The sequence below is a fragment of the Triturus cristatus genome, chromosome 3_1 (genome assembly GCF_964204655.1).
Source record: "Triturus cristatus chromosome 3_1, aTriCri1.1, whole genome shotgun sequence".
NCBI classification, from domain to species: Eukaryota; Metazoa; Chordata; class Amphibia; order Caudata; family Salamandridae; genus Triturus; species Triturus cristatus.
The window spans coordinates 723323993-723342148 of NC_140583.1; the positions used below are offsets into that span (position 1 = coordinate 723323993).

Below are 18156 nucleotides of genomic sequence, written 5' to 3' on the forward strand. Positions count from 1 at the left end.
GGACGGGGTACACCTTACTGGGGTAGGGATGGGCATGTTCCTACTGAACATTGTAGGGGTGCTGGAACAGATGGGGTTCAACTAAGTGCAGAAGGAGGAGGCCGGGGTAGGGGGAGCTCCCTCCGATCGGGAAACCATAGGTAGCGTGGCGGAACGAACACAAAGAAGTTAGTAAAAAGAGAGAATTTACTAAAAAGTAGATGGAAGGCTCACATAGTGTCCTTGGAATGACTCACGGAAAGCGGCACTGAGGGAGCCAAGGGCGGCGTGACGCCCTAAAAAGAGTAGATGTGATGCTCCTGCAGGACCCTTGGAATGCCTCACAGCAGGGGTACCAAGGGAGAGAAATGGGAGGACTCATCCTCAGGAAAATAGAGAAGATGCTCAAGTAAGGTCCTCGGGATTTCACACGGCAGGGACCCCTTGGAATAGGGAGGGCCCATGAAAGGGTCCAGGGCACGAGGGATGGCACTTGCAGCCCAAGCAGGTCCAGACGGACACCCTTCCAAGTTGGTAGCAAGTTGAAGCCTAGACCCGTGAAATGGAAGCCCTGACAGGTGGCCCCACCTCTCCCGGGAAATTGAGGAGGCTGGGTCTATACTGCGAGCAGAAATAAGTGCAAAGACCAGTAAATGTAAATATGTAACATGGACATTAAGTGAACAGTTGATATGACCGTGAATTTTGCAAAAAATTAATAAACATGTCATGTTGAATAAACTGCGACCTTTCAAGGCACCAAAGCACACTGTCAGTGGTGATTTAAGGGTTAAGAGGAACGCAGTTTGGTTGAAATCGGGTGAGAAGGAGGGGGGTAACTCGCCACCTGGAGGGGGTTGTTTTACTGAAATTATATTTAATGGTTCATCTTTCTAATTTATTTTTTTATTTCTAATATATCGTCATCACATGTTAAAGGTTGTTTTTTTCTGTTTCTTTTTTAGGTTTTGTGGAGAACTATTTTTCTTATCCATGCTACACCTATTGATTTTTCCAATGCTTTTTTTGCGTTGATGTTAATCTGCTTGCCTATCCATATTTAGAACTCATGAACCGCACATGTCAATTAAGAGCGGTAAAGTCACTGTGCCACCATTCCACCGTTCAAACTGTGAAGCCCTTGCACAAGAGAGACTTACCTCCAAAACAAACTAGGAGGTTTCTTGCCGTTTCTCAATTCTTGTGAGTTGTCTGCACTTCTAAGAAATGTCTAGCCATGGATCGGGCGTTCAGACCACTGTCACACGCACCTCTCTGAAACCTCAAGCAAGGCACTATGTAAGCGATAACACAATGGTTTGGCGCACTGAACAAGTGGGTGAACGGGCTTATAAAACGTGCAGAGATTCAGAAAGGGATGGACCAGTGACCGTCCATCTTCACTCTCCCGCCCCCTTATCTAAATCTACAACAGATTACAAGGGTGCGATGTTACGCACTATTTCTAGCCGTAGTGACATTTCCACAGAAAGCTGTTTCAGTACAATGCAGACGGCTGGCTTTAGCAGCAACCACGTTATTTTTGTTTCTTCAACACCAATATTGTTGAGTTTTTTTCATGATAACAATCGGTTACATCTGTAGTGACTTCCGGACTATGGCTAAACTGTGAGGTCGCACGCCAGCCTCTTCTCGTGCTGTCCCTCTCGCTGTGGTTGTATTACCTTCAGGGTTAGCACAAGGAGATTTAGGTGGAAAACTTCACAGCTCAGTGGGTTGAGCAAGAGCTGTAAAGATCCGGGTGATCTGCAGGTCCATGGTTGGAAGGTGGGAGGGCTATCCCAATCTTTCATACTGTACGGACAATAAAACGAGGACCTTTGAGTTTCATAGAGGCAACAGCTTTGGTTTAAGCACAAAGAGGAAATTCGGATTATGAAGTGCATGTGCAGCTGTACACTGTAAAGAAAAAGGCCACAGAAACATGGAAAATGATGCACAATACATGAAAATGCTACAAAAACAAAAATCTTCTGCAAAAACAAATATGTAGGATTTAGAACTACCGTATGCATTGGATGAAATTGTGTCCCTGACACATTTCACCAAATGGAAAAAGGATCTTTTGTTCAAAAATGTTTTCTCAGAGTTTTCCCTCACACCTGTCCACCATTTTAGCTATTGTTAACCTTATTTCATATCCCATATAGATGGGTACAAGCAGTGCAGAAAACACCTCTCTGAAGACCAACTACACATTTATATAGCCTCTTGTTCCAAATATCTTTCTTTCTCATCAAGATTCTAAACTAGAATTTCAACAACTAATTGTGAACCCATTCCACCTCCCTCAACCTCTTCCATCCCAGACTCAAATCTAGACAATGAACCCGAGAAGAGTTCGACCTTCTTCACCTCGACCCATCTGACACATTGACCAACCTGTGTATATGTCCCCATGTTTAGGTCTCGCCTACCCAGAACTTGTGCTGTCTTTTCGAGACATGCTGAATTCAGAATAGAGCATGAAGCTCCGCCCATCTTTTTAATTAGTTCCTGTTCCTGTCCTTTGTAAATGGTGGCTTTTCATTGGTCAATAGGCTTAGTAGTACCTCCTTACTACCTCCTGTTCTCTTCTTTTAACCTCAAATGAGGACACCCCCTGTTACATGTGTTGTTACTTGGTAGGCTTTAATTACTGCCTCCGAGCACTATTTTCTTTAGTAGCTTTGTCAATGCTTATTTTATTTTTTTCATTTATTCAGCACGGCACGCCTCAGCAAGAATAATGGTGGCCTCGCTTTTCTGTTTTTTTTTAATGTTTATTTCTGTTTTTTACAATGGCGGTACCCACACTTTAGCTTCAGGCATCATAAGCTAAAGCACGGGTGTCGCGATTGCTTTAAAAGTAAACAAATAGAAATAAAATAGCATTTTTCTTCTCTTCTCTAACAAAAGTAGATAATAGCAATGGCCTCAAAACCAACGTTCTCAGGCCATTAGTGGCCATCTGAGAGCTGAATTCATACTCTTTTTTTATTTCTACCTGCCATTACCAGAGAGGAGTAAGATTCAGCTTTTGCAATTTTTGGGTGGTCAAAAACCAATTGAAATCAAACTTCCTTCCCCCAAAATTCATATTCTTTTGTTTTTGTACCATTTACACTCACAAATCTCATCAAACCATCTAACAAATGCTAGGAAACGACTAGAGTACAGCTGTAGAAGCCAGTATAACAATCATATATGTTAATTAATGGTATTTTGCGGGGAAATCATTTCTTTATATACAATTGACAATGTAAATCTGTATTCTTTCTAATTGAATACGGTGTGGGCAGCTCACACTTTTCTTTTATCGCTGGAAATATTTTTGAAGAGCTATAATATGATGCCTTTATCAAGTTAAGGATAATGACTACATTACCCAAATTCCTAACTTCAAAGTAAAACAAATTCATATGGGACTTTTCTAAAGCAAGGCAAACCGCCCTAAGATGGCCATAGAGTGCTTTGGGACTTGCAAGTCGAATATTAGTACATTTGCAAGAACTGGTGGAGGGAAACAGTGAAACATTTTAGCACTATTTCTTCTCTCATAAATTGCAGATCTCTTTCAGGCGTCAGAACAAAACAATGGAGATGCACCAAAGCTGGGATATATTCCTGGAACGTACCTAGGAAGGCAGATGATCTGTTCATTTTATCAAGAATCCACAATGACCTACAGCACCAATTAACTCATCTGGAATATTTAAAAACATTTATTACATTGAAAATATTTTTTTTAAACTAAAATTGCAGTCTTGGGTAATTTAGATATCAAATATATTTTGAAACTAGAAGGTAAAAGAATAGATATTGTGGACACCTATCCTTATCTTGGAATTGAAATAGGGTGAGTGGTTACATTGGACCAAATATTTAATTAATTTAACCAACAAAAGTTTAAAACACTGTTGGCGCAGTTAAACGCTTTTCTAAGAAATATAACGGCAGTTCCATTGGTCCAACTTGTACCTAGTTTTAAGGCAAAGGGAATTTGGACTATTTAAAAGGCTACCACTCTTTCCTTAAAAGGACAATCAGGCAAAATGGTTGAATGTACTGTGAAATTCGTGTCCTTTACTGAAAATGTATTAAAATCCACAAAGCCCAAAAACATGGATAACATATGAAAACAGAACGGAAGTGGTCCTGTTCGTCATCTGGTTAAAAATTAAAATATCTTTATTACTAGCTGATGCAGATTTTATATGCGTCAGTATGATTTTTAAATGTTGAGGTTATTTTACCCTTGTTTTACATTTTATAACTGTGTATGATTTTACAAATGTAATACAAAAAGTATTTATTCATTCATTCACATACTGCCCGTATCTTTATGGACATTGGCATTTTCTGTTTTATTATTATGTCGTGTCATGGGTTGGGTGTTTCATTCTGACTGTTATTGTTCTAAGCACCCTAAAGTAGAATGTCATATTTCCTCAGAGGACTGGGTATCCTACTTGTCAAGGATTTTGGACCAAGAAGCCTCTAAATTATTTTTGCCAGCTGCATCTTATACTACTTCATATGGTGCGCACTCTCTTGCTAACTACATATGCAAGCGATGTAGCACTGGCCATTATAGAGAGCCCTGCCGGCAAGACCTCAGGCTCAGATGGAGTTCCTATAGACATTTATAAGCAGAACCCAACATTTTGGGCTCTACTCACAAATGTATTACGAGCAGCAATCAGAGTCGAAATCCCTAGCTCCTGGAAGAAATCCATTATTGTTCATATCTTTAAAAAGGGTGATAGAGGGCAACCAACATACTCCCGTCTGATCTCCCTTTCAGATTCCTCTGCCAAGATTTTACGGTGAGTATTTCTCCAAAAATTGGAAGGCTGGGTGGAGGAAATAGGCTTCTTTTCACAAGTGCAATTTGGCTTCTGCCCAGGGGTGAGCACAGTCGGATAGGCCCTTCACTTGCTTTTGCTCACTGGGAAAGTTTGTTAAAGCCAGGGGAGGTTCTTTACACTTAGGCCGTTATTACGAGTTAGCAAAAGACACACAATTGATGGACGGAATACAGAACAAATCAAAACATTCACCCCCAGTCAAGAGATCTGGTTTAAATCCATCATTCTTTTGCTCACCATGACACCCCAGTTTAGACCTGGCCATATGCAAATCAGTCTTGAACCTGTGCCTCATGAGAACAGTCCAGCCCGAACTGCCAAACCATGTCATCTCTGGACCAGAAACAAGCATCCCAGGACCGGTTTCTGGGTTTCACCTCTCTTCAGCCAGGATAGCTTGATTCCAGTGGCACAGTGAGCCCAGGACCCACGTCTGGGCATACCTGGCGCACTTAGGGCGAGAAAGCAAAAGACACACAATTTATGGACGGAATGCAGAACAAATCAAAACATTCACCCCCAGTCAAGAGATTTGGGACCGGTTTTGGGGTAACACCCCTCTGCAGCCAGGATAGCTTGATTCCAGTGGCACAGTGAGCCCAGGACCCATGTCTGGGCATACCTGGCGCACTTAGGGTGAGAAAGCAAAAGAAACAAAATTGATGGACGGAATGCAGAACAAATCAAAACATTCACCCCAGTCCAGAGATCTGGGTTAAATCCATCATTCTTTTGCTCACCATGCCACCCCAGTTTAGACATGGCCATATGCAAATCAGTCTTGACCCTGTGCCTCATGGGAACAGTCCAGCCCAAACTGCCAAGCTAGGTCCTCCCTGGACCAGAAACAAGCATCCTAGGACCAGTTTCGGGGTTTCACCCCTCTTCAGCCAGGATAGCTTGACTCCAGTGGCACAGTGAGCCCAGGACCCACATCTGGGCATACCTGGCGCACTTAGGGCGAGAAGGCAAAAGACACACAATTGATGGATGGAATGCAGAACAAATCAAATCAAAACATTCACCCCCAGTCAAGAGATCTGGGTTAAGAGGGGTGTAACCCCGAAACCGGTCCTAGGATGCTTGTTTCCGGTCCAGGGAGGACCTGGCTTGGCAGTTCAAGCTGGACTGTTCCCATGAGGCACAGGGTCAAGACTGATTTGCATATGGCCAGGTCTAAACTGGGGTGGCATAGTGAGCAAAAGAATGATGGATTTAACCCAGATCTCTTGACTTGGGGTGAATGTTTTGATTTGTTCTGCATTCCGTCCATCAATTGTGTGTCTTTTGCTTTCTCGCCCTAAGTGCGCCAGGTATGCCCAGACGTGGGTACTGGGCTCACTGTGCCACTGGAAAATCATTGTTTTGCTCACCATTCCACCCCAGTTTAGACCTGGCCATATGCAAATAAGTCTTGACCCTGTACCTCATGGGAACAGTGCAGCCTGAACTGCCAAGCCAGGTCCTCCCTGGACTGGAAACAAGCATCCTAGGACCGGTTTCGGGGTTTTATCCTTCTTCAGCCAGGATAGCTTGATTCCAATGGCACAGTGAGCCCAGGGCCCATGTCTGGGCATACCTGGCACACTTAGGGCGAGAAAGGAAAAGACACACAATTGATGGACGAAATGCAGAACAAATCAAAACATTCACCCCCAGTCAAGAGATCTGGGTTAAATCCATCATTCTTTTGCTCACCATGCCATCCCAGTCCGAGGACCGCCAGACTCATGGTGGCACAGTTGTCCAGCATCCGCCACACTGGCGGTCTGACCGCCCCATTATGAGTTGGACAGTCAGACCGACCTGGGACCGCCGCCGCCAGGGAACCGCCATTCCATGGCGGTGGTGTGGCAGTCTTGAGGCTGCAATATGCTCGGCGGGACCCCTGTGGTCCCACCAAGCATATTACGAATTTACTCTGCACCATGTTTTTCATGGCGGTTCCACCTCTATAAAAACTATGGCGGGGAGGAAACAAAGGGGGCCCTACAGGGCCACCTGGTGCCTCATGCCATGTGGATGCATGCAGGGGGGCACACTATGTGCCCCCTGTATGCGTACACTCCAGTTTCTGCATAGCATGAACTTCACAGTCGATGCTGTGCAGGAACTGTTTTTTTGCATTTCCATTGCGGTACCTATTTTCTGAAGCACTGCTGTGAGAATGCCAAAAATCAGCCTTCCAGACAAGGGAAAACTCCTAATCTGGTAAGCAGCCTGACCAAGGCTTTGGCGCTGCTGGAGCATGGCGGTGGTATACCACTGGCTCCCGCTGCACCAAAGGTCGCAACTCTGCTCTTAACTTTCATGGACCTCTTATGTGCTTTCGATCTGGTGGACAGGGGCAAGCTATGGGACATCATGAGTGAGGTAGGAGTTGAGGTTTTCTTGTCAGAAAACCTCAAATGGGGAAAGATTTTCCTATTGTGAACTGTGCCCATCCTCTTATAAGCAGATGATGCAGTGTTCATTTACCGCACCGCTAATGGGTTACAGCTATTACTAGACTCCTTCAATGAATTTATGAGGGAACAGAAACTATAGGTCAACGATCAGAAATAGTATTGTGTGACTTTTGGGCCAAAGAGCACACGCTCATGCAGGTTCAATGTTGGTAAGACCCCTATTACTATGGTCTCAAATTTTTATTATCTTGAAATCATGATGCATGCTAATTTTTAGTGGGATAAGCTTTTGTCCCACAGGTCTCTTACAGTTGCAGGGGCAGTGGGCGCTATCTTTAAATATGCAAGTAAACCTGGACAAAAGCCCTTTAAAGAATTAATCTCATTATATAATGCCAAATGCCTTTCTTTGGGCATATATGGGGCTGGTACCTGGGTTTATACGGACCCAGGGAGGCTACAAATTATTCAAAATATATTCCTTGGCAGACTGTTAGCTCTTCCGAAGGGCACCGCAAATTTCATAACCCACACACAAGTTGGTCTTCTCTATATGGACGATATGATAAAAATTGCACTGATCCTATTGAAGATTTGGCATTCTCCCCATACCAAATGTTCATGCCAAGTTCTTGCCGACTGTGCCAAATTAGATCAGAGGGATTCTATCCCTTGGCTCTCTTATATCAAAACAACATTCACAGAACTTGGTGTTCCAAATGTATTTTATTCTCCAAATGAAATCGATAACAACTCAAGGGCTGTGGAAAAAAGTATTTCCCATAACCATAGAACACATATTAGAACTATGAGGATTCAGGCGATGGATACAGTCTGATGTTACATAGAGATTACAACCCCTGAAGGGATAGAACACTATCTATTATGGATCCCTAACTCTGAAAACAGATTTTTTTTTCTTTTTAATTTTTCAAAAAACTTTATTGATACACTTGCACATCAAGTTACAATGGACGTAAGCGGGGATTCCGCACTTAAAGAGGAAAACCACATCTGTTGCATGCATCATGGGAACAATTGTACATAAGCAGCTCATAACAGTACCTGGAGCGAAATGACAGGGAATGGAATGAGAAGGGCATAAAGGATCGCCCTGGGGAAGTCAAGTGCTGGTGAGAGAGACCGCAGGGAGCCAGCAGAGAGCATGGAGGGGAAGGCCGCCCCTATGAGCCAACACCGGTGACCGTGCCGGTGGGGGTCGTGGGAGAGGCTGCGGGGGCCAAAGCGCTCTGGCATAGGAGGTAAGAGGCGAGGGGACCCCAGATGTCAAGCGGGCGAGAAGCTGCCGGCATCAAATCCCAGAATTCGGACCGAAGCGTCTGACAACGCGCAGCATCCTCAAGCCAAGCGCTGACCTTGGGTGCAGGTCTCTGTCCCCAATGCATGGCGACCCTGCGCCATGCGAGAACGAGCAGCATAGAAGTGAGCCGGCGGGAGGCATCTGAATTATATTTCACAAAGCCTAAAAGACAGAGCAGCGGGTCAGGCGTGACAGGTGTGGCGGTGATCTCAGTGATGGCGGTGCACACAGCACGCCAATATGCAGAGACCTTTGGGCACAGCCAGGTGAGATGGGAGAAGTCAGAAGCCGGGGCAGAGCATTGGAGACATCTGTCGCTGGGAGTAAGGTCCATTTTGTGCAGCTGGGCTGGGGAACGGTTCAGTCTATGCAAATATTTAAAATGTATAAGGCGCAGGCGGTAGTTAGGGCACAGACGTTTTGGCCTGATTGCAACAGTACAGCCAGACCTCCTGCGAGAGATCGGTGCCTAGATCCTTGCTCCAGGCAGCGCGGGCGCGGTCAGTGGAAATCTGGGATGCCACCAGCCTGAGGGCATAAAGTCTGGAGACCAGTTTGCGTGGGGAGGTGGATGTGTATACGAAGTCGGGGCAGCCAGCAGAGGAGGGGGCTGAGGAAACGTGGGGTGCTGCTCCCTGCAGGACACTCTAAGTTGGTAATACACCAGAGTGTCCATGGGGCCAGACCCGGCTGGAAGGGGAAAGATGCTGCCGACCGGGTAGAGGTTCGATAACGTGGACAGCCCCTGTAAACTCTGAAAAACAGATTCAACTACTTTATTTAAACACGCTGTAGATTGTGCACAGTCCATTTCCTGGCAGCCTTTCCCCAGCAGGACTCTTGGTTTTGCTCTGGCGAGACATTTAGTAAGTGGGTTTTCAAAGTGCTACCCAGGCTTTTGCTGGCCTCAAGCTTGCGGTTACACGCACAATCGCGCGCAGAGCCGCCATCTGCCTTTCCTTTGTTGTCATGGGTAATTAAGCGCCGCGCGCGCACCACTCGCGTGCTTTTAAAAAAAATTATTTTATCGCCACCAACTCCGCGATCACTTTCAGTTTCGTGGCCGCGCGGCCTTGTCACTTTAACAGCCGCGCGGCCAATGCTTGTTCATCTGAGCTGCTGCCATAGCGTCTGTCCCTTGTTTCGTCTCGGCTAGGGGAGAGATTTATGCCACCTGGGTGCCTCTTGATTTAGGCCCACTCCCTTAATTAGGCCCGCTACCTCCCGGTGTCTGCTACGCTCATGCGTCGAAGCTACCGCGCCATGATTGGCAGCCCCTCCGGCACTGCTCCAGACCTCCAGGGGCTCTCGACCCTGCTGTAGGCTCGCCCGGCCTGGCATGGGAGGCTGGGTCTCATTGCTCCACTTCCCAGGGCCCAAAGCTCCAGTGCTCAGCTCTGCTTTGCTGGGGCATGAGCCCACACCATACCACATTCCTGGATGCTGCTTGCCTTAGGCCTGCTCCGTTGCTCCGGGGCCCGCCTCCTCTTAATATCTGCTGTGAGCATGCGCCGTATCAACCGTGTCCTGATCGGCGGCCCCTCCAGCACTGCTCTACACTTCCTGGGGCTTTCGGGTCTGCCGCAGAATCGTCCAGCCCGGCGTGGGATGCCGGATCTCACTTGTTATAGTTTATGTTCTTCCCAAACATGACATGAACATGTTCTACTATTTATTTAGGGTAAGTCTGAGTTGTTCAGTCAGGCCAGGAATATCACTTTGTGATTTACTATGCCTGGGCATTATGTGAACTCATTGAAATTTGACCAATGTTTTTCTGTTTTAAATGCAGATGTCCACTTTAACTCTGTCAGGTTTCTTCCTTTCATGTTCTTGACTATAAGTTATGATTGTTCGTATTAACTTATACATTTGCTACTTCCTGCTATTTGTACACCTGCTACTTCGCCCTAGGACTTGATGACTGGTGCAGCTCACTCTAGGATTTGATTACTTTAACTGGTTGTGTCGGAAACTGTCTAGGGGCTTGTGTGGGGCCTGACAGGATGTGGGATGGTAGCTTTCTTAGCATGAGGTGCAGCCAATAGGTCTCGCTTTTGGGACCTTATAAGTGTTTAGCCATGCAACAGTTGATGTTGTTGCACCAAGGATATTGTGCTGCATAACTAAATACTTATAAGGTCCCAAAAGCGAGACCTATTGGCTATGCCAATGCTTGTTTACCTTGCCTTGCTGCCCCTGTGACAGCATTAGTCAGCAATCCCTCGTTCACCTCATGTTTTTCTGTGAATTTTATACTATGCACAGAGTTCAAATTTTAGGTCCCATACTGCGTAATAATAACCTCAGATCTTAAAGGTGAAGCCTCCGATTTTTACAAGGCCTGTACTCACAATTTATATGTCAAGCAGTTATTACTTCTGTCAGCAAGCATTGAGGAGCAGGAGAGATATGAATATTTTGACTTTGCCAGTTCTATAGTTTTACTATAAAGACCGTTTTGGCACAATGTTTTCTTTTATGAAGTTCTTAAGCAGAGTGCCTATTTGATGTAGTGGAGTGTTATGTATGAACTGTTTTATATACCTTTTTACGCTTTGTACAAATTATTTTATACATGTGTTATTCTATCCAGGCAGCGGAGCTATCATTGTAAGTACTAGAAGCTCTTTATGCATACTTCCTTGTATTTTTTAACACGTGTTTTATTATTGTGTGTGTCTCTTTTTATGGCTATATAGCCGAATAAATGTATTGTGACTGACTGACTGTTATGGTGTGACTAAACGAGCCCTTTTTGTATTACCTTTTTTGCTTTTTCGTTCTTCTCTTGCTCTGTTAACTTTGCATGCAGAGTGCAACTTATTCGGAAACAATAAAACGTATTCAAGTTCTAAATAAGGGAAACTGACATGGGGAGGACATTACAAGCTTGTGGACACATCAGGTACATAGTGGTACATGTGGCAGACTGAAGGAAAGGCTTCTGAAGGTTGATGGTTGACACTGTAGAGCTTTACTATGTGTCAAAAAATAGTAGCCATCCTACATGGAAAACAGGATGGAGCAGCTACAAAATTACCTTAGAGGTGTGAATATTTAGACTAGCCCTCCAACCGCCTCAAGAGAGCAGTGATTGGACAAATTAGTGAATTTATCGAAGGGCACAACACACTGCATAATTCACTAACTCGTTTTTAGGTCTCGCTTGGCTAACGCAGCGCGAAGCGCTGCTGTCGCCAGCGAGATCTATTGTTGCTGACTTGCCTCGGAAGGGGGACAGGAGATGGGCACCCGCAGGCTCTTAGCGGATTTGAATTGGTGTACGCGCTTACAGCCACGGGCGTGCACATCTCCTGTCCCCCTCCGACCACATGTCAGCCCTGTTGGAGCGGCCCGCTGCAAGACGGGGCCGCTCAGAATGCCAAAAGGACGCTGTGCCTCGATCAGGCACCAACAATAGCCCACACGGAGCCCCCCAGCCCTTCATCACTCACCGGGCTGCTCTTCTGGGGGGGCTCCTCCTCGCGGCTGCAGCACTTCTCTTGCGGGGCTTCCCTGGAGCCCCGCGCTGCCGTGGGCAGCCTCGGCCGCCACAGTCAGCCTCGGCTGCCGCAGTCTTCACCCGGGCCCCCTCCTGGAACCCGGGGCTTCGCTCCACTCCGGTCGCCACAGCGGGGCTCTCCCTTCAGCATGGGAGCCCCGCGTTAGCATGGCACGCCGTTTCTCTTCCTGCCGGAGTAGGCCCCGCCCACGTCCCGGGCAAGGGCGCCTGACTTCCGGCATGTTCACTTATGCTACTATTGGCACTTTAGAGTTTCCCAGGTTCGTGTACGAAGTTCTGCTCCAGAACAGTTTTTTTCTTTAATTTCTGGGACTTATAGTCTTGTTTAAAGAGCTTCCTAGTCAGGATCGCGCCACGGCTCACCTCCCGGTCAGCCTCGGAAGTTAATGGTTCGCTCTGCTCCATGGCCCCGATATGCTGTGGCTGGCTTTAGAAACTGCACGCGCTTTACTTCCTTCATCTGCGACGCCGGTACTTTGGACCGGACTCCTGAAGCTGTGACTATCACATTAGCCCGACCTGTGAAGCTGCACCGACTCCCCTCAGCGGCGACCCTTCCAACTGAGCCCGACTTATCTAGACGTCCGACTCTCCGCAGCAGTAGCCCAGGTACCAGGGCTTGCTTTTTTGCCATAAATTGCATTTGTTCTTTGTCAGGGGTGAACGGGTTGCAGGTGCTCTTTCGAACGTAAAATAAATCTAACATACGACTTGCCATATTTTCCGCGCTGTCCCTAGTTCAGTCCCTCATGCCTTTCTGCTTTCTGTGCCCCAGCCCCACTGTCTCTGCTGAAAGCCTCCTCCACTCTAGTGACTTAACCTCAATATCCAATCTCTCTTCCATCTGTTGCTGACTGGCTACAGCTTGTATGAGCTGCTATTCTGCTGTCCCTGCCCCAGCCCCGCTACTCCTGCTAAAAGCGTTCTTCACTACAGCCACTTAATCCTAATATCCGGCCCTCTCTTCCTTCTATTGCTGACTGACTGCGGAGTCTCAGCTGCTGTTCTGCTGTCTACGCCCCAGCCCCACTGCCTCTGCTGAAATCCTTTCACGCCAGTCACTTAATCCTATAATATTCGGCCCTCTCTTCCTTCTGTTGCTGACTGGCTGCTGTTTGCCCGCTGTGCTGCCATGTGTCCATGCATGTCTCCCACAGCACACTCGCACACCCTTGGCCACTCGGTGCACTACAGGCCCCTGTCACACCTGGCAGCCCAGCCCTCTGTTTTATGATGTCGCTACTCAATGCATGCTTCACTTTGCCTGTTCTCACAACGTCCCTCAGTACAGCGCTCTGATACCTGCTCAGGCGTGGTTAGCGCTTCATAAGACAACACATACGCAAATAAAGGAAGTCTGCCTTTATGTAGGAGTAAAACAAACTGTAAGCTCGATCACAGGGGCCTTTAGAGATGGTTAGAGGGGCTGCCGGAAGTGACGTCAATTTGCGTGTCTTGTGACATCAAAGTTACAAGAGAGTGTAATGAAACAGATGGGGTTCCTTGGGCCCTGGGAAGGGGTAAACCGGGCACAGAAGCCAGTTTGCCTCACAGGGCTCTCACCAGACACAGGGCGAGGTATTCTTGGTGGAAAAATTCATATTTTGTTGTCAAAACGGCACCTGTGCATGGCATTAGGTGGCACTGGGCACCTATGTTTGACACCCTAAGTCCACATTTCAAACCTACCAAACCCCCCGCGCCCTTCAAATGGCGAATAAAAAGCACAAGGCTGGGTTGTTCCTAGGGGCGCTCTGGCCTGAAATTAATTTACACTGAAGAATAGCGTAAAAGAGGGCGGTGGGCTAGGGTGCACAGGGAAGGAAACAGATGAAGAGAAAAACATTAACAAGCATTTGCAATGCAATAGGTCTCGCATTATTAAACTTTGAGCTATTGGCATTGCTAAATAATGCAACACCAATAGCTCAAACTTTAATAATGCGAGACCTATTGCATTGCAAATGCTTGTTTTTCTTGGTGTGGGCACCAAATCAGTAGCTGTGGCAGTTTTCAAGAGCGAAGATTGATCGCTTTTGTCAGTGGTTCATGGCACTGCTTGATGTTTGGACCACCTTTCACGACATCGACCATTTGTTTGGGTGTGCACAACTGCCACTAAGGAGAGCAAACGTGCTTGGATACTCTTCGATAGGCCCTTTTCTCTCCTAGCGTACCAAAATGTCGGCACTGTCCCATTTTGAGTGCTCTCCAAGATCTCTTGCTTTTTGGGTGCCTGAGGCCCTGTACCCTCCCTGCTTTTTTCCCCTATCTGTTTCCACAGTGGCCCTCTGGATCAGCTCCATGTTTTATACATGTATTGTTTTGCGCTCATCTAATATTTAGAGCAGTGGGATCAGGTGTCTCCAGGTTCAATTATAGCTTCTGCTTTGTCGCGCATGACTGTCATTTACCACAACAGATTAAAGGCAGCAGGACAGACATTTTGATTCCTTTTTATCCCATTTCACTTTCATCTTCGAACATTTGGCCAGAACAACTGGCCTCTCTCCTATCCCTATCCCGATGGTAAACTTCTTGGGAGTGAAACTGGATTTTGAGCAAACACTTGAGCCCCAGATAAGTGGGATCTCTGGGCCCTCTGTTTTGCTCCTCTGTGCACTGAGAAACCAATGGAAGTTCTGTACTTTCTCTCGTGATGAGGGGCCATATTCAATAATTATACACCTCCACTGTTACACCGATGGAAGGCAGTACATTTGAGTGTTACATGACAATTGACAGAATTTATGCAATTGGTTCAAAACCCAGCGGCAAAAGTATTAGTGAAGCTATGGGACAAAGGCTACATACAGACAGCAAGGGCTTCATTGCACTGCCTCATAGCATGGGAGCATATACAATATAAAGCATATTGCAGGGTCCATTAGCTATATCCTAGGCGCTACCTCGATTATTGGCCTTACGGTTATTGATATATCACTCTAGTCACAGCTTGTGATTTACTACACAAGAAAAATACAATTACAGCAACAAAGAAGGGCCAATCGAGAGGTCTATTCTTCTTTGTATAACTTAAGAATATGTGAAATTCTCTGCCCAGCTGCCCTCCTGTTCTCCTCTTTCTAAATTCTATAAACCTATTAACAACTTTGTTTATGTGTATTAGCGCTCTTCTTAATGAAAGCTATCGAGTCATCATGTTGATTGCTTCTCTCTCTGCCGCATTTACACACAAATACAAACTCCTGCCTCACTTCAATATATTGTTGGCTTGTACTATATGTTTACAGCCAACCAATCAGACTTTAAAGTCGATTCTGATGTACTAGGGGTGTATTTTGCAAATTCTCATAAGGTCCAGAGCTATGATAAGTCACTGCAGTACAGATTAGAACTTTTAGTTGGTGGACTCTGAAACTTTTTGAGGACGGAAGAGTGAAGGGTTTCGTCATATAGTCACTTGCATCCCTATTTCTTCATACATATCTTGTTTCTTGCACCAGCCCTTGTTCCTTCATGCATATCTTGTACTGAACCCTTTTTGAGTATGTAAATACTTTAAAATGTTTCCATTTGAAAATAATCTACCAAGCACTTTACTTTGTACAACTTATTCCATTGGAGTGCATTTTATTTTGTTTTATAAATGTGTGTATGGATGTATGTCGTATTTGAACAGTGTAAACTAGCCAAAAGACAGCAGAATGTTGTACATTGTAAAAAATAGACATATAGTCAACAAGAGTTTGGAGCTGTTTCTAGGGTCTTGGAGTAGAAGCAATCGCATAACAAAAACTTGAGGGTGCCCCCCTGCAAAGTACATCGAGGCCGCCCCCCACGCATCGGAGCCAGTCATGAGCTCTCAGGCCTGTCCATGCACTGTGCTCGGGGGCTCCCCTGCACCGTTGGGGCTGCAGGAGCTATTGTTATGCCACTGTGCAGAAGTGTACTGTTAACTGCATCGTGATGTAGAGTTCTTTAAAGCGGTGTATCATAAAATATTACCTATATTGGAGCACGGTCCAAAGTGCTTAATTTGTAAAAGATTAAGTGCAGAGGCCTAACGTTTTGCTCAGAAACCTGTGGTTGGCACAATTGAGGGTTTGGGTGCCCAGTACAAAGGTTGGGCAGTCTTGATTCCACTGCATGACTCCTTCACCCCACACCAGACACTCAGTGCGTCTCTATCATGCAGGTTCTTTTCCATTCATGTTTGTTTTCTCGCTCTGTCACTGTTTTTCTGCCTTCTCTTCCTCCTTCTTTCCCCCTTTTGTGTTTTTCTCTTTCTTGATCTAACTCAAGGCCAGATGAAGAAAAATAAATGCCCGTCCCCAAAAATGAGTGTCGGTGGGCCCCACCTGCAAACAACGACTAAAATTAAGCCTAGGCAGAGAAGGCCAGTTACCTGTTTTTTCTTACTTTGCACATCTTTGCCAGAGATTACAACACCATTCAAGACAGCAGAGTTCTATTTAACGTGCAATTGTGCCCTAGATAGTCTGCTTTCTCTCTCCCGTATTACTCAATTATGTTCTCTAAAGGTTTGTCTTAATCTAGCTTGGTGTATCCTGTTTTTCTTACCATCATGTTCTATCCGACCCGGAGAGCTCCTCTTCTCCCTTCTACTGCCCTGTCATCGTCTACCCAGCTCTGTCTTTCCCTCTCCCATTCTCAGCAGTCCTACCCAGTCTGCTCCTGCTATCTCTTCTGTTCTGTTTTCTCTTGTTTTGTTTCTGTGTCCTGCCTTCCCAGTCCTATCCTAATTTTCCATCTCTATTTCTATACTGTCCATTCCTACCCTCAAATATATGCTCCTTCCGAGGCGATCCTTCCCTGCCACGCCAGAGGGTGGACGGACTCTCGCTGCGCTAATGGCATCCACATGAATAGTCTACTTCGGTGGCACACCCTGGGCTCACGCACTCTCTGGATATGCGAAAGATCATATCGAGATTTTCAGCGTCATCCACGCACCGCCATTGCCAGCACACGCTCCAGCTCACTTTAAAATGCGCTCAGTTATGAGGACGATGGGGCAGCCTGTGGCTCCCACTCCTGAAGATGAAGGAAGCGGGTGAACCCCACAAGTGACCTTACCTCTGTTCCCCTGTGCCAAGGCCAATCCGAGGCATGTACTCAGCAAAAGCCACAGTGGAACGAGAGCAGATCCCTGCCAAGCAGCCATGGCGCCCCCTTTTCACAGCTCACGTCTTCTCCCCAGACAAGTCCACGGGAGAGGGCCTCATCACGGACTGAGAGGCAGGCGGGAGAGCGCGGCGGTGTGCCCCCGGCCTCCCGGTGACCTTTGCACCTTCATATCTCTCACACACTCCCACATTTACAGCCCTGCAGCGCTCATCTCCAAGGTGCTGATGTCGCCAAGCAGACCTGAGGCCGGGCCCGTTTTCTCCCCAGCCCGCTTAATTTTTACAACCTCCTGACTACAGATAGGGGAAGGAAGGGCCGGGTTATTTATTCACCTGTTATTAGAGGAAGCACCGGTGGAGACGGAGAAGGAGGTGACTGTGGAGTGGCACTTTCACCACAAGCTCACTCAAACCCGAAATACTCGTCACTGTTTAAGTAGTTTTCCTCTGGAAAACCAGATTTGAGTTCCCTGCGGTGAGAGACGTGTGGTGCCTGCTGTGGATTCGGTAGAATGCCGCCGTCGGTTCGGTTTCACAGCGTGAATGGAGTGAGAGTTTGGGTTCACTGTCTCCGCATGAGCTGCCGCGGACAGGACGGCCTGAGCATTCATTCGGGGCGACCCGTGCGGCATAACGTGCGCCGCTGCTACTCTGGGCCTCCTTCAAGAGGGTGGTGGGGGACGCCACTTGAAAGCGACACCTCTATGGGTATTCTGCGCCATTATCAAGGGGCAACCACTGCCGGACACATATTATGGAAGTCAAGGTGTCGATGCCCGGGATCATGCCCCACGTGGAGAACAATTCTATCCGGCCTCCACTCTAGGGCTTTAAGTGGGCCGGGTCCCACCGCTGCTGAGCACCGGCAGTTTTTTAAAGGGGTCTTCCAAACGGGTCTCTTTCGGGCTCTGTTTTGTGCTCTGGCACAGGCTTTCCGTGT

At 46.7% G+C, this 18156-nt stretch overlaps 1 protein-coding gene across 5 annotated transcripts in view; it reads right to left on the reverse strand.

Moving 5' to 3' along the window:
* CDHR5 (cadherin related family member 5) overlaps positions 1 to 17491 on the reverse strand; it is a 342674-nt gene extending 325183 nt beyond the window's left edge. For 4 of the 5 annotated variants that reach the window (XM_085644842.1, XM_085644841.1, XM_085644840.1 and 1 more), the window contains exon 1: positions 17167 to 17482. In XM_085644842.1, the coding sequence (XP_085500968.1) occupies positions 17167 to 17254 (88 nt within the window). In that variant the 5' untranslated portion in view covers positions 17255 to 17482. Of the gene's footprint in view, positions 1 to 17166 lie in introns of all 5 variants that reach the window. The other variant, XM_085644838.1, reaches the window with a different exon arrangement.
* Positions 17492 to 18156: the final 665 nt, after the last annotated feature.